The sequence below is a fragment of the Oncorhynchus mykiss genome, chromosome 20 (genome assembly GCF_013265735.2).
Source record: "Oncorhynchus mykiss isolate Arlee chromosome 20, USDA_OmykA_1.1, whole genome shotgun sequence".
NCBI lineage: Eukaryota > Metazoa > Chordata > Actinopteri > Salmoniformes > Salmonidae > Oncorhynchus > Oncorhynchus mykiss.
Genome location: NC_048584.1, coordinates 5,127,264 through 5,150,506, shown reverse-complemented (window position 1 = coordinate 5,150,506; position 23,243 = coordinate 5,127,264). Strand labels below are relative to the sequence as shown.

Sequence of the window (23,243 nt, the reverse complement as noted above, 5' to 3'; positions counted from 1 at the left end):
GTTTCATCTGACTAGAGCACCTTCTTCCACATGTTTGGTGTGTCTCCCAGGTGGCTTGTGGCAAACTTTAACCGACACTTTTATGGATATCTTTAAGAAATGGCTTTCTTCTTGCCACTCTTCCATAAAGGCCAGATTTGTGCAATATACGACTGATTGTTGTCCTATGGACAGAGTCTCCCACCTCAGCTGTAGATCTCTGCAGTTCATCCAGAGTGATCATGGGCCTCTTGGCTGCATCTCTGATCAGTCTTCTCCTTGTATGAGCTGAAAGTTTAGAGGGACGGCCAGGTCTTGGTAGATTTGCAGTGGTCTGATACTCCTTTCATTTCAATATTATCGCTTGCACAGTGCTCCTTGGGATGTTTAAAGCTTGGGAAATCTTTTTGTATCCAAATCCGGCTTTAAACTTCTTCACAACAGTATCTCGGACCTGCCTGGTGTGTTCCTTGTTCTTCATGATGCTCTCTGCGCTTTTAACGGACCTCTGAGACTATCACAGTGCAGGTGCATGGTCATTCATTAGTCTCCATTTGAGAACTGGCAGCTGCAACAGGATTGTTTGCAGGTTTGACAGATGTGTAATGCTGCAGAATCAGTGGTGAGCTGGTGACACCTTAATTGGGGACGGCAGGCTCCTCCAGTGATGATCCATGGAACGAAGCCTCCAGTGATGGTCCATGGCAGAAAGCCTCCAGTGATGATCCATGGCAGGAAGCCTCCAGTGATGATCCATGGCACGCAGCCTCCAGTGATGATCCATGGCAAGAAGCCTCCAGTGATGATCCATGGCACGAAGCCTCCAATGACAGCCTCCAGTCGGAGCCTCCAGCGACGGGCTCCAGTGACGGTCCCCAGTCCGGAGCCTCCAGCGACGGCCTCCAGTCCGGAGCCCCCAGCGACGGTCCCCAGTCCGGGGCGCACAACAAGGGTCCCCCGTCCGGGGCCCGCAACGAGAGTCCCCAGTCCGGGGCCCGCAACGAAGGTCCCTAGTCTGGGGCCCGCAGAGTGGGTCCCCACACCAGAGGCGCCACCAAAGTGGGGTGAGCCAGAGGTGGAGCGGGGTCTACGTCCCGCACCAGAGCCGCCACCGCGGATAGCTGCCCACCTGGACCCTCCCCTATAAGTTCAGGTTTTGCGGCCGGAGGCTGCACCTTTGGGAGGGGGGGTACCTTGGTCTTCCTTTAACGACGGCCGTAACGAGGGCAGCCTCAAATCTCACAATTATAAGGTTATCATGGGGGTAGTGTAATCCGATCCTAGATCTGGTTATTGGTAATCTCGGTTAACCCAGAACGAAAATCTCACATTATTTATACCATTTATGTTAGTATGTCCATGAAAGATTAGGTTATCGGCAAATTCTTCCTTAAATACCAAGCCTGATTGTACCTTTGTTAATATTAACAATATTTTCTTCTTATGTGGCTCTGTAGCTCCATATTCTTAACTTTGATTTCTCGTCTGGCTGGGTAATTACTGTGGAATTGCAATCAGCTGTCAGCAGAGAAAGCGCAGAGGTGGGGCCTCCATTGTTAGCACCATGCGTTGGCATGGAGATTAACCAGCGACGGTATACAGAGCCTCAGCATCGATTCTAGAGACACCCCTTCGCACTTCACCCTAATATATCATACTGTATCGCACTGTACTGTTCCATCTGTAACATTTGGTCAGAAACTCCCATTGCATCCTCAGTCAAGAGCGATGTCAATGACATTGAACAACGGCCTGTCATTATTCAGTCTTATTCAATCAGTAATTCCTTTCCCTTTGAAATAAAAGTATGGCAAGGAGAACAGGGACCTTGAATGAATTACCGGCAGTGGAACCGCTTTAGAACATTCCCCCTGCGCGGTACAGTGCTAAGGCTGGTGTGTGTGTATGTGTGTGTGTGGCTAAAATGTTCTTTTCCAGTTGAGTTTGGGCCATCACTGTCGATCTCAGGGCAGTTTAGGTAGCTAACTATAGTAACAGCTGTTAATGTAAATATACATGAGGTGAGAATGAAAACAGTGTTCTATATGCACATCTCAGTCAACCATGTTGCAGGTACTAGCTTCAAACGACATTTCAATTAGTTTGTTTCTCCTCCCTACAAAAGTAATTTTGAGTTATTTTGGGCTCCCGTTGTGTGACACAGAAGGTAGAGTTATAATAATTAATTATTTTGAGTGTGTTTTGGAGACATCGAGGTCACCCTTGATTTCATTACAGTTAGTAAAACATTTAATATGTTATTTAAAAGCTCCTTATAAATGTTCTGGGATTCTCTACATTTAGTTCTTCTTAGAGAAATCAGGCCCTGTCTTAGAGTAGGAATGCTGACCTAGGATCAGGTCCCTCCTGTCCATGTAGTCATATTCATTAGGTTCTAAAAGGCAAAACTGATCGTAGATTTCACTCTTACTCTAAGACACTTAATGAATACAGACCCGGCCCTAGACCAAATGCACCATACTCTTGCCACTCGAATATTGCACCAGTGGACCTGAATATAAACTATATAAACTCTAGACAATCAGACTCAAACCCCTGAAGTTCATTCAAGCACTTTGGTCAATGGAGTGAGACATACATCGACCCAGGTTCTGAAATGAAGTTAATCAGTCTTTCGGGTGAGAGAGCACATTCACACAGTCATTTCTCACCCATTGATTGAGAGCTTTCATCATAGACCTCTGAGTTGGCCTTTTAAACTGCTGTTTAAGCCAAACCTTGCGATCCAGTTTGTGCATCTCACTGCGCTGTGATCGATTCCACTGTGATTCGTTTGAGGCAACACTCTGGATTTCAATGGCGCTGTTCACACTCTCAGTATTGTTTTAATATAAAAACTCCAATACAGTAGCAGAGATACATTTAACTACACAATTTTATTTTTAATTATTCCCAAATTGAGAACAATTGCAATTCCCTTTCCCCTTATTAATTATTTAACACATTTTTCCTTGTTGCCATGGCAAAGCGATGGAAAAAAAACAAAAGAGGTCTTCGCGGTTGTCTTGGATACCAGCATTTCCCCCTGTAAAGTAATGATAGGAGGAGAGGAACCTGTGGAAGCACAGGCAGGGTTATTTTTAGGTGTGATGCAAGTGTGTGTCTGTGTTTCTGTCAGAGTACGTGTGTGTCAGAGGGTCTGTGTGTGTGTAAGTCTTGGTATCACAGCTCTACGGTGGAAACTGCCTGGTGGGGGTAGACATAACACCTGTGTGCCAGTGACAGACATTAAGAAAGTAGGGGCTGGCTCCTGGCCAAGATGTGTTGGTTGATGAAACTGCAATGGATCCAAGACAGGTTGGGTTGCCCTTGGTGAGGTAGTTCAAATTGCATTTCCACCTGCTCCAGAAATGAGAAAGGATGTCATGTTGCTAGGTAGCCAATATGTGACTGCAGCTGGCTTTGCTAATGTTGCTAGCTAGCAAGATGTTGAATAATTTAATTAACCATCACCATGTTGTAACTAAAATGACCCCATACTCCTGCCAGTGCCAGCCAGACTCTCGTTAGATAGCTAGCTAAATGGTTAGCGTCATTGCTAGCATAACAGGTTAGCTAGCTTAATTCCTACCTTGCTTGCCATGGTATTGGCTATTAGCTAGCTAGATAACCAAGCAAACCAGATGACAGGTGTGATATGATGTAGCTAGCTAGCTAGCTTTCACTACAACCTGGCCAGCTAAAATTCCTGCTAGTACACGTTAGCTAACTAGCTAGCTAGCTTGTTTCAACTCTGATTTGCTAGCTAACTTTGGGTAACTAGCATTCGTGGGCTGACTGTTCTCCTAAAAGTTTTTTTGTGTAGCGCAAAAATAAAGGAATGATCCAGCTATGGTGGTAATTGGTGTCATGACTGACTACTGCAGTACTGCTTGTCCATGTGCTAGCTAACAGAAACAAGCACAGTCGAGCTAGCTAAATGTTGTGTCAGCATCCAGCAGTGATCAGCTTGGTGGTTGCACAGTCACGGTGTCACCAGCCCAAATTTGAATTGAGCTGGCACCAGTTGTGAAACTGGGCTCCGCTGGCCCGTGTTTCCCTTGACCCAGCTCGAATTTGGCCCTAATTTTAAGTGACAGTGAAAACTGGGCTTTAGTTTAAGGAACCCTATTAAAAATATATTTCAGAGACATGTAAAGGACTGTTTAGCAATGTATAAATGCTTCCCCCAGTGTTTCTCACTCCTCTTCTCTCTGAGATTGTGTTGACTAATGCTGTTGTCATCCGTGTCATCAGTGTTTCTCTCCACCCCCCTGGCTCTTGTCTTAATTGGTTGGCTGGGCTGAGAGAGGATGATTGCAGGCCTGCACTGCGAGCATGATGTCATAGCAGCTCAGGTATACACTGAGTGTACAAAACATTAGGAACATCTGCTCTTTCCATGACATAGACTGACAAGGTGAATCCTGGTGAAAGTTATAATCCGTTATTGATGTCACCTGTTAAATCCTCTTCAATCAGTGTACATGAAGAGGAGGAGACAGTTTAAAGAATAATTTTGAAGCCTTGAGACAATTGAGACATGGGTTGTGTATGTGTGCCATTCAGAGGGTGAATGGGCAAGACAAAAAATGTAAGTGCCTTTGAACAGGATATAGTATTAGGTGCTATGCACACTGGTTTAAGTGTGTTAAGAACTGTAACACTGCTGGGTTTTTCACGCTCAACAGTTTCCAATGTGTTTCAATAATGGTCTACCACCCAAAAGACATCCAACCAATTTGACACAAATGTGGGACGCATTGGAGTCAACATGGACCAGCATCCCTGTGGAACGCTCTCAACACCTTGAAGAGTCCATGCCCTGACAAATTTAGGCTGTTCTGAGGGAAAAAGTGGTCACAACTCAATATTAGGAAGGTGTTCCTAATGTTTTGTATCCTCAGTGTCGATGTGCCCTTGGCTCAGTGGGACAGAGAACATATGTGTGTGTGTATGTGTGTGTGGGTGAGTGAGTGAGTGGGGCAAGAGGACACCTAAAGACAAAGAAGTTTAAATACCAAATAACAAAGACCTAGCAGGAACATTGTGTTTTTATGTGAACGCTACAAACCCTGGTCTCTGTTGTAGAATCTAATGCTACTATTGTACGTTTATGAACCCACCCTTATTATTCAGTTTGGAATGCCTGATTGCACTTTCATCCATTTTCAGAATAGGCTAAGAAAACCATATCATTTGATTTTGCCCCTGCACAAGAAATGCTCAGAAAAAGAGAGAAAGGAGAGAGGGAGTGTCACGTCCGCTCCCCCTCTCTTGCGCTCGAGGTCGCCAGGCTGCTCATCCTTACACACACCTGTCACCATCGTTACGCGCACCAGCGCTTCGTCGGACTCACTTGGACTCCATCACATCATTGATTTCCTCCCCTATGTCTGTCACTTCCTCAGTTTTATTCCCGTGTCTGCATTGATGTTGTTTGGTTTCTCTTTTTCCACACACTGTTCTTGTTAAGATTAATGTCTATTTATTATTAAATCCTCACCCTGTACTTGCTTCCCATCTCCCAGCGTCTGTAGTTAGGAAATCGTTTCAGGGACAATGATGTAAAACAGAAGGCCAAATCTACACTGGAGTTACTTACCGAGAAGACACTGAATGTTTCTGAGTGGCCCAGTTATAGTTTTGACTTAAATCTGCTTGTATTGTACAATCCAGGTGTGCAAAGCTTTAGAGACTTCCCTAGTCTACAGAAATATTTTATCTGCTCAGATAAAACCAAATGCCTCCAAACTCATTGGACGGCACTTCATCATGCAACAAGACAATGACCCTAAACATACTGCTAGAGCAAATAAGGGGTTTTTGATGGCCAAAAAGTGGAAAATCCTTGACTGGCCGAGTCAATCACCGGATCTGAATCCAATTGAACATGCATTTTACATGCTGAAGAGGAGACTGAAGGCAATAAGTCCTCGAAACAAGCAGGAACTGAAGATGGCTGCAGTACAGGCCTGGCAGAGCATCACCAGGGAAGATACCCAGCGTCTGGTGATGTCGATGCATCGCAGACTTCAAGCGGTCATTGCATGCAAAGGATATGCGACCAAACATTAACAATGATTACTTTATTCCACATTATGTCCAATGTTTTTTGATGCCCAAAATGGGGGGGACTATGTACAAAAGCTTCAATAATTTCTAAACGGTTCATCTGATATGTATGAAAATACTCTCAAGTTAAAGCTGACAGTCTGCACTTCACCCTCATTGTCATTGTATCCTTTCAAACTCAAAGTGCTAGAGTACAGAACCAAAATGACAAAAAATGGTCACTGTCCAATAAATTATGGTGCTCACTGTATATTGGGCAGCAGCCTCTAAGGTGCAGGGTTATGTAACCGGATGGAAGCTGCCTAGTGATGGCTATTAAACATTCTGATGGCATTGAGATAGAAGCTGTTTTTCAGTCTCTCGGTCCCAGCTTGGATGCACCTGTACTGACCTCACCTTCTGGATTATAGCGGGGTGAACAGGCAGTGGCTCGGGAGGTTGTTGTCCTTGATGATCTTCCTGTGACATCGGGTGCTGTAGGTGTCATGGAGGGCAGGTAGTTTGCCCCTGATGATGCGTTGTGCAGACCGCACCACCCTCTGGAGAGACCTGCGGTTGCGGGCGGTGCAGTTGGTGATACAGCCCGACAGGAAGCTCTCAATTGTGCATCTGTAAAAGTTTGTGAGGGTTTTAGGTGCTAAGTCACATTTCTTCAGCCTCCTGAGATTGAAGAGGTACTGTTGCACCTTCTTCACCACACTGTATGTGTGGATGAACCATTTCAGATCATCAGTGATGTGTACGCCAAGGAACTTGAGCTTTCCACTTACTCCAATGCGGTTCCGTCGATGTGGATAGGAGCATGCTCCCTCTGCTGTTTCCTGAAGTCCATGATCAGCTCCTTTGTTTTGTCGACATTGAGTGAGAGGTGATTTTCCTGGCACCACACTCCCAGGGCCCTCACCTCCTCTCTGTAGGCTGTCTCGTAATTGTTGGTAATCAGGCCCACTACTGTTGTGTTTCCTGCAAACTTGATGATTGTGTTGGAGGCGTGCATGTCCATGCAGTCGTGGGTAAACAAGGAGTACAGGCGGGGGCTGAGCACGCATCCTTGTGGTTCCCATGTGTTGAGGATCAGCGAAGTGGAGGTGTCGTTTCCAACCATCACCACCTGGGGGGCCCATCATGAAGTCCAGGACCCAGTTGCGCAGGGCGGGGTTCAGACCCAGGAACCCGAGCTTAATGATGAGCTTGGAGGGTACTATGGTGTTGAATGATGAGCTATAGTCAATGAACGGCATTCTTACATAGGTATTCCTCTTGTCAAGATGGGTTAGGGCAGTGTGCAGTGTGATGGCGATTGCATCGTCTGTGGATGTATTGGGAGTGGTAATCAAATTGAAGTGGGTCTAGGGTGTCAGGTAAGGTAGAGATGATGTGATCCTTAACTAGCCTGACAGAAGGGAGCACTATGGGGTGATAGTCATTTAGTTCAGTTACCTTTGCTTTCTTGGGTACAGGAACAATGGTGGACATCTTGAAGCAAGTGGGGACAGCAGACTGGGATAGGAAGGGATTTAATATGTCTGTAAACACCTTCTCTCCCCTCCCTACATCAACCTAGCTTATGCATGGCTAATGCACCCTGCAATCTGCTTGACTCCTTACCTGCCACGCCCTGGAGCTTTGCTACCCGACCTGAGCCCAACGGGCCCCGACATTATACATTGGGTTAGTGCCGTGTAGTGCCTTTTTTTCCATCAATAACTAGGATATGGGCAGGGCTTGGGTATCACTAAATTGGCAACTAACATTTTGAAGCTGAGACATTGGCTCTTGATCTGCCACTCAGTACAGTCATATAAGATCATAACATGGTGTCAGAAGTGCTTCAACCTCATCAAATATGACAGAAAATAATCATGTTCCTTGAATTGTGTTGTAGTTTAGAGTGGCGGTAAGTAGCAGCTAACTGCTCTCTCATGTCTCTTCATTAAGCAGAGCAGCCCAAGCGGAGCCGTTGCTATGGATACTCACAGACTCAGAGCCGCCATGAGCGGAGCTCATGCAGAGCAAGCTGTGCGCAGGGAGCGAGTGACAGACAGAGAGGAGCAGCTAATGGATTTACTAACGGAGAAAGTTATTTCTGGTTTCGGGCAGACCTGGGCCGGGCCTGAGTAGGATGTAGGCTTTGCAGGGCTCTACCATGCGCCTGCTCCCAGCATACTTTCAACAAGCTCTGTCATTTGTCTGTGTGTTTGTGTGTACAGTGCCTTCAGAAAGTATTCATACCCCTTGACTTATTCCACATTTTGATGTGTTACAGCTTGAATTCAAAATGGATTAAAACATTTTTTTTTTCTCTCACCCATCTACACACAGTGCTACATAATGAAAAAGTCAAAACATGTTTTTATAAATGTCTGCAAATGTATAGAAAATTAAATATCAAGTATTTCATACCCCTGAGTTAATACATGTTATAATCACATTTTGCAGAAATTACAGCTGTGAGTCTTTTTAGGGAAGTCTCTAAGAGCTTTGCACACCTGGATTGTACAATACAAGCAGATTTAAGTCAAAACTGTAACTCGGCCACTCAGAAACATTCAATGTGTTCTTGGTAAGTAACTCCACTGTAGATTTGGCCTTCTGTTTTACATCATTGTCCTGCTGAAAGGTGAATTGATCTTCCAGTGTCTGGCGGAAAGCAGACATAACCAGGTTGTCCTTTAGAATTGTACAAGTGCTTAGCTTCGTTACGTTTATTTTTTATCCTGAAAAACTCCCCAGCCCATAACGACTACAAGTATACCCATAACATGATGCAGCCAGCACTATATGCTTGAAAATATGGAGAGTTGTACTCAGTCATGTGTTGTATTGGATTTACCCCAAACATAACACTGTATTCAGGACACAAAGTGAATTGCTTTGACACATGTTTTGCAGTGTTACTTTAGTGCCTTGTTGCAAACAGGATGCATGTTTTGGAATATTTTATTTCTGTACAGGCTTCCTTCTTTTCACTCTGCCAACTAGGTTAGTATTGTAGAGTAACTACAATTTTGTTGGTCCATCCTCAGTTTTCTCCTATCACAGTCATTAAACTCTAAAACTGTTTTAAAAGCACCGTTGGTCTCATGGTGAAATCCCTGAGCGGGAGTTAGGAAGGAGGCCTGTATCTTTGTAGTGACTGTGTGTAATGATACACCATTCAAAGTGTAATTAATAACTTCACCATGCTCTAAGGGATATTCAATGTCTGCTTTTTGGTAATTTAGCAGACACTTTTACCCACTTACAGGAAGGGGTGGGGGGGCATAGGAGACTGGGCATGTTTGGGCATGGAAACTATATTTGGACTGGGTGGGCACTGGGCACAAATAGCATGAGTGAGAGAATCTCCCTCAGTCTCCCTCCCCCTTGTGAGCTCCCACCCTCATTTCCTTCCTTCCTTCTCTCCCTCCCTCCCTCCCTCCCTCCCTCCCTCCCTCCCTCCCTCCCTCCCTCCCTCCCTCCCTCCCTCCCTCCCTCCCTCCCTCTTGTTTAGTGTTTTAGGGTGATTGTATTGATAACTGGTCAATAACTGGTCAAAAATATGTACTTCTCCTTCTTTCCTCCCCTCACATTCTCTCTCCAGTTGACCTAACAAGATTCGGAGAAGAGGATTTGGGAGTACCAGAATTCCAAAATGCCTGTGGCATCAGCCAACTCAGAATCTGGTAAGTGGCTTGGCCTCATCGTGACAGAGAGCGAGAGAGAGACAGAGAGAGCGAGAGAGAGAGAGGGGTGAGAAAGGTATGTGTGTGTACGTGTGTGGCTCCACGCTTAAGCGACATAAGTGGTCACTTAGGGACTCCTTTTTTTATGCTTAGTCGGGGTCTCAGCTTACTGTTGAGAGTTAGAATAGTAGAATAAGTTGCAAGTTGCAATGTGAAATTTGGTTGTGCATCATCAGTTTGTCTCTTGTTCTGACAGTCAATAATTAGCCATTACATTACAGCAAAAAAAATGTTGATTGATAAGTTAGTCCATTGATTTAGTTAGTAACTTTCACTCAGATATCATTAACATGACATAAGTCTTGGCAAAATGTCTAGAATTGCAGGAAAACAACTTAAAAATGAAACATTTTCTTTCTGCCGTCAAGAGGTGGACCACTAAAATATTTTTGCTCCGAGGTGGGGGGGCCATCCAACCAAATCTTGCTTAGGGCCCCCAAAAGGCTAGGGCCGGCCCTGTGTGTGTGTGGGTGTGTGTGCGTGTGTGTGTGTGTGTGTGTGTGTGTGTATTTGAGAGAGAGAGAGAAAGTGTGAGAGATAGAGGTCCAAGGTGTTAACTGTAGACAGGTTTTAACCTTGGGGGAGGTGAGAGAAAGAGAGAAGGTGTGTGAGAGAGAAAGGGGTTGTTTTAACCTTCTTCTCTGATGAATGAGGCTGGAAGAGTGACCTGTACTCCAGCATATTTCCACATAACAGAGAGAAACACAGCTAAAACGAAAGGGAGCGGGATGGAGGGAACCATAGAAGACAGTGACGGAGGGATAAAGAGAGATAAAACATTAAAATGGGAGAGTGAGGGATGGAGAGAGCGAGAGAGAGAGAGGATCAGGGAGGGACAGTTTATCACACGGGCCCCTGCAAGTCTCCACTCTACTAATGTGACTTAATGATGTGTCTATTGGAGCAGTAAAGTCAAACTCAGACTTATCAATCTGGCTGGCTGGAAGGATCTGTCTGTTATCAGCCCTCATTGCCCTCCAATGGAGGGACACTGCCCTTGGTGCGTGCCCTTCAGGCAAGGCTTCTCTAGTGGGTGGATCGTTCCACAAAATTAATGCCCCTTTTGAATTTTAACTAAAGATTGTGTACCAATATTGTATTTTAAAAGCCTTTTATATTAAATGAAGTGACCTTTAATATAGACCACATGGAGAATTCAATTAATATCTTAATTAAAGACTTGCTAAAGTGCCACATTTCAGCATTCTGCAATATCCAAGATTTCTTTAAGTTGTCACCATAATTGTAAAGCCATAGTTATTTTGTTGCTTTGATAAAATCCTTTCTGAAGATTATAATTTATTTAATGTGATTAGTGTTTCACATACATCTGCCCCTCATTTTAAGGTCAAACCTGATATGTGAACTAAATAGTCAAATCAGATTGTAAAAGCAGGTGAGCTGATTCTGCTCTTTATGGCCATTTTCTGGTGTTTTGTGGTGGAAAACTGAGTGGGTTGAGAATAACTTGCCAACCTTGTTACCCATACAGTGTATTCAGAAAGTATTCACACCCCCCTTTTCCACATGTTGTTGTGCTACAGCCTAGATTTAAAATGGAATAAATTAAGATCTTGTTCCACTGATCTCCACACAATACCCATAATGTTGAAGTGGAATTATGTTTTTAGAAATGTTTACAAATAAATAAAAAATGAAAAGCTAAAATGTCTTGAGTCAATAAGTATTCAACTCTTTTGTTATAGCCTAAATAAGGAGTAAACATGTGCTTAACACGTCACATAATAAGTTGCATGGACTCACTCTGTGTGCAATAATAGTGTTTAACATGCTTTTTAAAAGACTACCCCATCTCATACAATTATCTATAAGGTCCCTACTGTAAGTTGAGCAGTGAATTTCAAGCTTGAGTGTGTCAAGAGTGTGTCAAGAGCGGCAACACTGCTGGGTTTTTCACGCTCAACAGTTTCCTGTGTGTATCAACAATGGTCCACTACATGAAGGACATCCAGCAATCTTGGGAAGCACTCTTTCAACACCTTGTAGAGTCCATGTCCTGATGAACTGAGGCTGTTCTGGGGATAAAAGGGGGTGTGACTCAATATTAGGAAGGTGTTATTAATGTTTTCTGCACTCAGTGTAAATTACAGAGTGAAAAGAAGGAAGCTTGTGCAGAATAAAAATATTGTAATACTGCAAAAAATACGGAAAAGAAATGTACTTTTGTCCATAATAGAAAGCGTTATATTTGGGGCATATATAGCACAACTGAGTGCCACTCTTCATATTTTCAAGAATGGTGGTGGCTGCTTCATGTTATGCGTATACTTGTCATCGGCAAGGACTACAGGAGTTTTTTTTTAGGATAAAAAGAAACGGAATAGAGCTAAGAACAGGCAAAATCCTAGAGGAAAATCTGGTTCAGTCTGCTTTCCTGGAGGTGAAATACATTTTCCAATTGACACTGGGAGACAAATTCCCTTTTCAGCAGTACTATAACATAAAACACAAGGCCAAATATACAGTCGTGGCCAAAAGTTTGGAGAATGACACAAATATTAATTTTCACAAAGTCTGCTGCCTCAGTTTGTATGATGGCAATTTGCATATACTCCAGAATGTTATGAAGAGTGATCAGATGAATTGCAATGAATTGCAAGTCCCTCTTTGCCATGCAAATTAACTGAATCCCCCAAAAACTGTTCCTCTACATTTCAGCCCTGCCACAAAATGACCAGCTGACATCATGTCAGTGATTCTCTCGTTAACACAGGTGTGAGTGCTGACGAGGATAAGGCTGGAGATCACTCTGTCATGCTGATTGAGTTCAAATAACAGACTGGAAGCTTCAAAAGGAGGGTGGTGTTTAGAATCATTGTTCTTCCTCTGTCAATCATGGTTACCTGCAAGGAAACACGTGCCATCATGATTGCTTTGCACAAAAAGGGCTTCACAGGCAAGGATATTGCTGCCAGGAAGATTACACCTAAAGAACTTCAAGAACTTCAAGGAGAGCGGTTCAATTGTTGTGAAGAACGCTTCAGGGCGCCCAAGAAAGTCCAGCAAGCGCCAGGACCGTCTCCTAAAGATGTTTCAGCTGCGGGATCGGGCACCACCAGTACAGATCTTGCTCAGGAATGGCAATAGGCAGGTGTGAGTGCATCTGCACGCACAGTGAGGCGAAGACTTTTGGAGGATGGCTTGGTGTCAAGAAGGGCAGCAAAAAAAAAAACTTATTTCCAGGAAATACATCAGGGACAGACTGATATTCAGCAAAAGGTACAGGGATTGGACTGCTGAGGACTGAGGTAAAGTAATTTTCTCTGATGAATCCCCTTTCCGATTGTTTGGGGCATCCGGAAAAAAGCTTGTCTGGAGAAGACAAGGTGAGCGCTACAATCAGTCTTGTGTCATGCCAACAGTAAAGCATCCTGAGACCATTTATGTGTGGGGTAGCTTCTCAGCCAAGGGAGTGGGCTCACTCACAATTTTGCACATCCTCCGAGAGCAACTTCTCCTAACCATCCAGGAACAGTTTGGTTACGAACAATGCCTTTTCCAGCATGATGGAGCACCTTGCCATAATGCAAAAGTGATGACTTAGTGGCTCGGGGAACAAAACATCGATATTTTGGGTCCATAGCCAGGAAACTCCCCAGACCTTAATCCCATTGAGAACTTTTATTAATAATCAAATAAAATGTCTTCCACTTTGACATTAGAGTATTTTGTGTAGATTGTTGACAGAAAATTACAATTGATTCAATTTTAATCCCACTTTGTAACACAACAAAAATGTGGAAAAAGTCAAGGGGTATGAATACTTTCTAAAGGAACTGTAGATTGACAGTCTAGAACGTTGCGAGGATGATCAGCTGTCCGTCCTGTCTCCAATTAGCTCTGTCTTAGGCGTCTCACAGTACGGGCATCGCAATTTATTGCCCTGGCCACATCCGCTGTCCTCATGCCTCCTTGCAGAATGCCGAAGGCACGTTCACGCAGATGAGCAGGGACCCTGGGCATCTTTATTTTGGTGTTTATCAGAGTCAGTAGAAAGGCCTCTTTAGTGTCCTACGTTTTCATAACTGTGACCTTAATTCCCTACCGTCTGTAAGCTGTTAGTGTCTTAACGACCGTTCCACAGGGGCGTGTTCATTAATTGTTTATGGTTCATTGAACAAGCATGGGAAACAGTGTTTAAACTCTTCACAATGAAGATCTGTGAATTTATTTGGATTTTTTTACGAATTATCTTTGAAAGACAGGGTCCTGAAAAAGGGATGTTTTTTTTTGTTGCTGGGTTTACTTCCTAAGTGTCAAAAAAATGAAACAAAAATGAATAAAAGCATAAACAAAAGATATACAAAAACTAGTTACCCCACCTTAATCATCTAATGGGACTGTATTCTATATATGTCCACGGTCTTGAGAAAATGACCCTATCATGGCATTCTGTCTAATGTCATATCTAGGGCATTACTACTTAGCGGTGTGTCGCTTTAGGGCACTAGCCTCAGTTGATAACTACATGATAAGTCTACAGCTGTAAGGCACCAGCTTCGGACAGTCTACAGGGATGACCTATGGACCTCTGGGGAGAAACTTGTGAGTACGGTAGCTGTAGAGTCAAAGGCCTCAGGGTAAATGTTCAACTTTACTAAGGCTGGTATTTTGCTCGGACCCTTAAGTGATCCTAGCATAAATCCTCATTAAATGTTCCTTTGTACATGTGCGTTTAGGCTTACACAAGCGCACATGCCAAGGGAATGAAGTAGGTTGCAACCTGTTCAGAATGAGTCTGACGTCATCAGATCATTTTCATGTCAATGCCTGGAGATCAGTAAGAATTGATGCCGACCTCGAGACATATGTTAAGGGGGCCTGTAGTTGGTTTACTACGAGTCACTGTGTCTTACACCATTGTAGTGGCGATAGGTATGATGGAGTCTATTTCATAGCTATGTTATCCACGGAGGAGACCTCACGACGGAAGTACTCTCTAAGCACGGAACCGGTCGTACACAGTGTGATCATTGTTCATGACTTCTAATAACTTTTCTCCTGTTTGGAGGGTTCTATTTATTAGTGGCATGTGTGTTAACCATCAGATGAGTGTTCTGGAGATTCCCTTCCACGTGTTGCAATCTGAATGACTACTAACTCCTCTGTCGCTGTTATCTATCAATATCAATTTGAGGTCTCTAACCTTCTTACTGATTGTGGCTGGACTGACTGCTGGCATTGGTACTGGTACTCAAGGGGACCAGTTATCCTACCGATTTATTCTGAAATGTTATCCTACCCGGACACATGATTAGAGCATTTTACTAGTTGCATTATAGTTGATTATTGTTACCATTGTTTTGGAGGTGGAAAGTCCACTGGACTTATTTTACGATCAGTGTGGTACACCTCAGGGATATCTCAGATGTGTTCTAAGGTTACCCCCGTTGAGGGCCCTGTCCGCTTCTCTCTGTTCTCATGGGGAAGTTTACAACTAGATTTGCTTCCTGCTCTGGCGGCCTACGTACAACACTGTAGTCTCAACCCCCCCCCCTCATCATGGGTCTGGCTAGTATTCCCCCCCTTTGTGTCTCGGGACCCACCCCCACCACCTGTTGGTGTCCGAGGCACAACCGAAAAGTTCGGACACTTTGTACGAGTTGTCAGCAGCCGCGTTGTTATTAGAACTGTAACCTTTCAACCAAATCTCCTGGTGTTTGTCAGTCACCACAGCGTCCGCGTGTGGCAGCTGTTCCAGTACCTGCGAAGTGAGACGAGGACATATGTCTGTGATATCGTGTTTCACAAGTGGGGGTCATCAGGTCAGTTGCGGGACTGACGCTGTTAGTTACATTTTGAGGGGTTTCAGTCCTCTTCAAAGTGGAAAATATATAATCGGAAGCAGAGTACACTTTGCACGTCGATGCTCTTATTCCTAAGACGGCCGCAGTGCTTGCGGAAGTGTCTGAAGGACAAGAGAAGTTCATCTCAGCTACAGTATTGCACGACTCCAAGGAGGAAGGAAGTTGCTCATTCACAGAGACTGCTGGCTCGAAACCATGAAAATAAGGGTCAGTCAGGTTTGAATGTCAGTCAGGATTAAATGTGACGAGATATCGTAATATCTCCTTTGGTCAGATTCCGCTTCAAGAGGATTTGAAACGTCATTTTCCCCAAGGGGTGCTGTTGACAGATACCCTTTGTGGATGACTGCATTGCAGCTAGCGTTAGGAGCAGACAGTGTGGTCAGTGGAGACGGCACTGTGACCTGTGAACATACCTGGTTGGTTTTCCGATCCATCAGAGGGAGTAACCTATCCATCAAGTCTGCTCCGAGTAGCAGGGGTTCAGAGTCTGTTAACATACACAGTGTGAACAAGCGATACGTCCTGGATGTGTAGTTTCAGCATGACTCTCAATGTGAGAGGCGAGGTAGTCTGAGTGAAACCTTGAAGTGTAGTGTCGCATCATTCCATTTTTAAACAACATTTAGCTGGCTTCAAAGCCCTTTTGAGATCATTGAACAACGTTTGAGAGATGAGCGTCATTGTCAAGCCCGAATCAATTAGTGCATCACAGGTTAATTAAGCAGTCCTCCAGGACTGTTTCCAGGTATGGCCTCATTGAGTTGTGCCTCAGGGCCAAAAGGGCACAGCATGGAGGCGTTGCTGTGTTCTTTGCAAAATGAAGTCCCCCATCACCTGCACCACATGCTTGGTGACCCTCTGCTTTACAGCAGAAAGAGACTGCTATGGCACCTGGCATCAGCAGCACAATATTGTGTAGAGGACTGAGGGTCTTCCAAATATTGAAAGTGTTATTTTGTAAATGTATATATATTTTTTTCATGTTTTTTCAAAACAAATTAGGGGGTGGTGTGTTAGAATACCATTTTGGTATTTTGTATATAGTTATTCCATTCAAAATGTATAACTTCACCGATTTGGCCACTTGGGTACATTTGGGTTACTTGTGTGGAACACCTGGGTGACTTCATGATAAATGTCATGTAGCACACTCATTTTGGAAGTTATCATTCTGAAACTTTGCACAAGTACTGTTGCCCTCTGATGTTTTTCACTGAAATTGTCCCCATCATCCTATCTGCATGTTTGTTTTGTCTTGTTCATTTTAAAGATGATGATACAACAATAAAAATTAAAAAATAATATTTTTTTCATTTTATTATCTTAACCAGATCTATTGTGTTATATTCTCCTACATTCAATTTTCATTTACACAAACTTCAGAGTGTTTTCTTTCAAATGAAATCAAGAATATGCATATCCTTGGTTCTGAACCTGAGCTACAGGCAGTTAGATTTGGGTATGTCTTCAGGCAGAAACTGAAAAAAGTAGAGGGGTACCTGTAAGAGGTTTTAATAAACTGAACACTGAATACAAACGAACAAAATAATAAAGGAAAACCGAAACAGTCCCCTATGGTGAAAACACTGAAACGGAAAATAATCACCCACAACTCAAAATGGGAAAACAGGCTACCTAAGTATGGCTCTCAATCAGAGACAACGATAGACAGCTGCTTCTGATTGAGAACCATACCAGGCCAAACACATAGAAAAATAAAACCTAGACCTACAACATAGAATACCCACCCACATCACACCCTTACCAAACTAAAAATAGAAACATAAAAAGCAATCTAGGGTCAGGGCGTGACAGGGAGTCATTTGATTGTTAATGTTACCCTAACCCTGTTGTCCAGCAATTCCACGTTTAGTCATATTGACTACACTTTTTCTCTTTTCTCGCATTTGAGAGTGATGAGGGGTGGTCGTTTGGTCGCAGACCCATTACGGATGCAGGCAATGAGGCAGTGATTGCTGAGATCTTGGTTGAAAACAGCAGAGGTGTATTTGGGGGGCGAGTTAGTTAGGATGACATCTATGAGGGTGCCCGTGTTTACAGATTTGGAGTTGTACCTGGTAGGTTCATTGATAATTTGTGTGAGATTGAGGGCATCAAGCTTGGATTGTAGGATGGCCGGGGTGTTAAGCATGTCCCAGTTTACGTCACCTAGTAGCACGCGCTCAGAAGATAGATGGCGGGCAATCAATTCACATATGGTATGGAGGGTACAGCTGGTGGCAGAGGGAGATCTATAGCAAGCGGCAACAGTGAGAGACTTGTTTCTGGAAAGGTGAATTTTTAGAAGTAGAAGCTCGAATTGTTTGGGTACAGACTTGGATAGTAATACAGAACTCTGCAGGCTATCTTTGCAGTAGATTGCAACACCGCCCCCTTTGGCAGTTCTATCTTGGCGGAAAATGTTGTTGTTAGCGATGGAGATTTCAATATTTTTGGTGGTTTTCCCAAGCCAGATTTCAGACACGGCTAAGACATCCGGGTTGGCAGAGTGTGCTAAAGCAGTGAGTAAAACAAACTTAGGGAGTAGGCTTCTAATGTTAACGTGCATGAAACCAAGGCTTTTACTGTTACAGAAGTCAACAAATGAGAGCACCTGGGGAGTGGAGCTAGGCACTGCAGGACCTGGATTAACCTCTGCATCACCAGAGGAACAGAGGAGAAGTAGGGTACGGTTAAAGGCTATACGAACTGGCCGTCTAGCACGTTCGGAACAGAGAGTAAAAGGAGCAGGTTTCTGGGCACGATAGCATAGATTTAAGGCATAGTGTACAGACAAAGACAAGGTAGGGTGTTATTACATTGGAGGTAAACCTAGGCATTGAGTAATGATGAGAGAGATTTCGTCTCTAGAGACGTTTAAACCAGGTGATGTCATCGCATATGTAGGAGGTGGAACAACATGGTTGGTTAAGGCATATTGAGCAGGGCTAGAGGCTCTACAGTGAAATAAGACAGTAATCACTAACCAGGACAGTAATGGATGAGGCATATTGATATTAGAGAGAGGCATGCGTAGCCAAGTGAACATATGGGTCCACGACGATTCAGACAGTTAGCAGGCCGATTCTAACACGCTAACAGTTAGTAGGCCGGGGCTAAACAAGCTAGCAGTTAGCAGACCGGGTTAGCAAGCAAGCAGTTAGCAGGGGCTAGCAGTTAGCAGCCCGGGGCTGGCAAGATAGCAGTTAGTAGACCGGGGCTAGCAAATTAGCCTTTGGGGGACGTCACGATAGGGGTAAGTCTGTTTTTGCCTCTTCGTGCGGTGACGTCGATAGACCAGTCGTGGAATTAGTAGGGTCCAGGTAGCTCTAGGTAGCTAGCAGGCCTAGCAGGTTAGCAGAATGGGCCTTCAGCGGGCATCGCGCCTGAGGGGCCTGTTGGAATCCTCGGGCAGGTTATGTCGGTTAGCTAGCTGTGATGATCCAGATAAAAAGGTAGAGGTCAACCGATTATGATTTTTCAACCCCGATACCGATTATTGGAGGACAAAAAAAATTCCATGTAATAGTCCCACACTGGTGCTCTGCTTTTCTCTGTCATCTGTAAAACACACACACACACATACAGCTCTGAAGTGACAACGATACTGAAGAGTCTGCTTAGAAGACAAATACTCTCAACTGTTTGAATAAAAATAGAGTTTAAGTTACGTGTAGGCTTACACCACCTTGCCAATTTTATAACTGTGTAGATATCCATAGGACAAGGTAACTCTGATCAATATTTGCTAAATATAAGCGAAGATAAAAAAAATTTGTAGAGTGGAATTATGAAAATATGTTGACAAACGTTACCTTATCCTAGTGAGATTTACACGGGTACCAAAACGCAGAGGCGGTTTAAGCCTGCACCCTAACCTGCACCCTAACCTGCACGAAACACAGACCTTATTTGAAGTAGATCAAGACATTCTCTATGGAAGACATGAACGGTAAAATAACGAAGGAACCTCTTTCAAGTTCAGCCGCAAGTTATTACATGAATTATAACGCGTTGACTATTTCTCTAAACCATATACCTTTGACTATTACGAGCCTTCTGCTGCCTACCACCCCTCAGTCAGACTGCTCTATCAAATATCAAATCATAGACTTAACTATAATAAACACACAGAAATACGAGTCTTTAGGTCAAATCCGGAAACTATCACCTTGAAAACAAAACGTTTATTCCGTTCCGTATTTTATCTAACGGGTGGCATCCATGAGTCTAAATATGCCTGTTACATTGCACAACCTTCAATGTTATGTCATAATTACGTAAAATTCTGGCAAATTAGTTTGTTTCAAAGAGCCAGGCGGCCCAAACTGCTGCATATACCCTGACTCTGCGTGCAATGAACGCAAGAGGTGACACAACTTCACCTGGTTAATATTGCCTGCTAACCTGGATTTATTTTAGCTAAATATGCAGGTTTAAAAATATATACTTGTGTATTGATTTCAAGAAAGGCATTGATGTTTATGGTTAAGTACACATTGGAGCAACGACAGTTGTTGATTGATTGTTTTTTATAAGATAAGTTTAATGCTAGCTAGCAACTTACCTTGGCTTACTGCATTCACATAACAGGCAGGCTCCTCGTGGAGTGCAATGTAATCAGGTAGTTAGAGCATTGGATGAGTTAACTGTAAGGTTGCAAGATTGGATCCCCCGAGCTGACAAGGTAAAAATCTGTCCCTGAACGAGGCAGAACGTTCCTAGGCCATCATTGAAAATAAGAATGTGTTCTTATCTGACTTGCCTAGTTAAATAAAGGTGTAAAAATGTTTTTGTCAAATATCGGCAAAATCGGCGCCCAAAAATACTGATTTCCGATTGTTATGAAAACTTGAAATCGACCCTAATTAATCGGCCATTCCGATTAATCGGTCGACCTCTAGTTCAGAGTTTGTGGTGGGAATTCAGGGATATGGAGAGAAAAATAGGTCCATTAGGCTCTGGTTTGAAACGCGTTGTACGAACTGGCGAGAGCTTTCCGAGCTAAAGGTTAGCTGATGACCACTAGCAGTGGTTAGCTGACTGATAGCTGGTAGATAGTTAGCTAGCTAGCTTCAGTTGAAGTATTCCAGTTCGGAGGTAAATAGAAATACTTTAGGAAAAAAAAACAGATCTACACCACATTGGGTGAGGCACGTTGCGGGAGAGTAGTTTGAAGTTGAGGTTTAGGAAAAATATTAAAAAGAAGATAAAGATATATACACATGGGACGAGACAAGACAAAGACAAAGACACCTGACTGCTACGCAATCAATTGAATTTACCACAGGAGGGCTCCAATCAAGTTTTAGAAACAGCTAAAGGATGATCAATGGAAACAAGATGCACCTGAGCTCAATTTCGAGTCTCATAGCAAAGGGTCTGAATACTTATGTAAGTAATTTATTTCAGTTTTTTGTCTTTAATAAATGTGCAGAAATCTCAAAAAACCTGTTTTCACTTTGTTATTATGGGGTATTGTGTGTAGATTGCTGAGGATGTTTTTTATCGAAATCAATTTTAGAATAAGGCTGTAACGTGACAAAATTTGGAAAATGGGAAGTGGTTCTGAAGGCACTGTAACTTTTAGCATTTTGCTCTCCATTCATTGCACATAAAAACGTTGCAGGTTCATTGACTGAGTGCATGAACCACCTACTCGCTCCAAATAAAAATGTAATTGTATCCGGCTGCATACCATTGCCAAAAATATCTACACTGATAAATGCTATCCTTTTTCATGAACGGGAGACATGAAATGGTTTGGAGGCACAATTTATTCTAGGTTACTGAAAATTCCAGTCGGGAGACTTCGCCTTAGGCTAGTTTACAAAAATAGATTGATGTGCGGGACATTTTTTTAAACAAATGTAATGCTGTCACGCCCTGATCTGTTTCACCTGTCCTTGTCTCCACCTCCCTCCAGGTCTCGCCCATCTTCCCAATTATCCCCTGTGTATTTATATCTGTGTTCGCCAGTTCGTCTTGTTCGTTCAAGCTTACCAGCGTTTTTCCTGCCAGCTTCTATTGTTTCCCAGCCTCTCTTTCCTCGTCCTCCTGGTTTTTGACCTTTGCCTGTCCTGACCCTGTACCTGCCCGCCTGACCTCTCTGCCTGGCCCTTAGCTTGTCTGCCGTCCTGTACCTTTGCCTCACCCTGGATTTTTGACCCCTGCCTGCCTTGACCTGTCTTTGCCTGTTGCTACTATAAACAATGTCACTTTGACAGCCTGGGTCTTACCTTGATCCCTGATAAATGCACAATCAATAACTCCGAGGAGATGAATTTATCTCAGGGGAGTTGAATTTCCATCAGAGTAAATTCATCTCCTCTCTCCGTCCTGCTCAAACTCATGATATACTTATGTTTTCCATCAGAGGCCATACAACGTTTGGTAATAGATTGATTCATCCAACCATATAAAAAGAAAACAGCTCAATTTTCCCTCTCCTCCATCTCTCTCTTCTCTCCTTCACTTCCCCTCCCAGTGGATTGATAAATGAGTATGATATTTATTGTCTCTGCCCTTGTCCTTGTGTCTGTCTGTGTCCCTGTCCTTGTTTATGTCATTCTCCCTCTCATTGTCCTTGTCTCTGCCACTGTCCCTGAGCCCTGTCCCTGTCCAATAGCAAGTACAGATAGGCAGAAATCAGGTCACAAAATGGGTACAAAGCATGGCAAAACCTTCAGGGAATTTAACCCTATCAGTCCCGAGACTCTAACTTATCTAACTTTAATTTATCTGCATGTCCAGCCCTTATATTTAGCCTCACAATTACCTTTTTATTTTCAGGACAACCAGGGCTACAAGTAGAACACAAAACTATTTGACATAAACAGTTGTATTCATGAGTTTTATTGACAGATTTCAATAAACAAACAAGGTCCAACCATGCAAAAACCTGATAAAAATGTATTTATAAGATTGCTGTTAGTACAGAAATTGTTTGCTCAGTGGGAAATTAATATCCTGACAACTGTGTGGAGTTTGGAGTTTTTGACAGGAACTATGTGAGCTTATTTCAGTATGATCCAAACAGTTGGAACCAAAAACATGTGTATCAGCCAAGTTGCTCTTCTGGTTAAAGGCCCAGTGCAGTCAAATATTTGATTTCCTGTGTTTTATATATATTTACCGAGTCACTGGTGCTTCCTGCTTTAATTTTTGCTTGTAAGCAGGAATCAGATTTGTCAAATGAAGGGCGAGAGAGAGCTTTGTACTCGTCTCTATAAATGCAACCGTTTCAGATTTAACCGAGTTACAGTTCATATTAGGAAATCAGTCAATTGAAAGAAATGAATGTGGCCCTAATCTATGGATTTCACATGACTGGGAATACAGATATACATTTGTGTACGTTGTCCGTAGCTTATGACTCCCCATACCATAACCCCACCGCCACCATGGGGCAGTGGTAATTTTAGCATGTCAATCTTGGTGGGGCAAACAACCCATTTTTTTTTAATTCATGCCAGCGAAGCCACTACACAACTCTAAACAATAGATTAAATGCACTATAACGGTGACAAACGGTGCCCACAAACTGTTAGGGCCTACATAAAGCTGTCCCAACAGTGGAGCTTACGGCTGACTTTGTTAAATAAATATTTGTTTCTACTGACTCCTTGTGGAT

The 23,243-nt window shown here is 43.3% G+C and overlaps 1 protein-coding gene across 1 annotated transcript in view; it reads left to right on the top strand.

The window, feature by feature from the left end:
* The window catches only part of LOC110498836 (MAGUK p55 subfamily member 2-like), an 87,375-nt gene that overhangs the window by 10,808 nt on the left and 53,324 nt on the right, over positions 1–23,243 (top strand). Inside the window, exon 2 of the mRNA XM_021575484.2 lies at positions 9,638–9,719. Within this exon, the coding sequence (XP_021431159.1) occupies positions 9,689–9,719 (31 nt within the window). The 5' untranslated portion in view covers positions 9,638–9,688. The remainder of the gene's footprint in view (positions 1–9,637; positions 9,720–23,243) is intronic.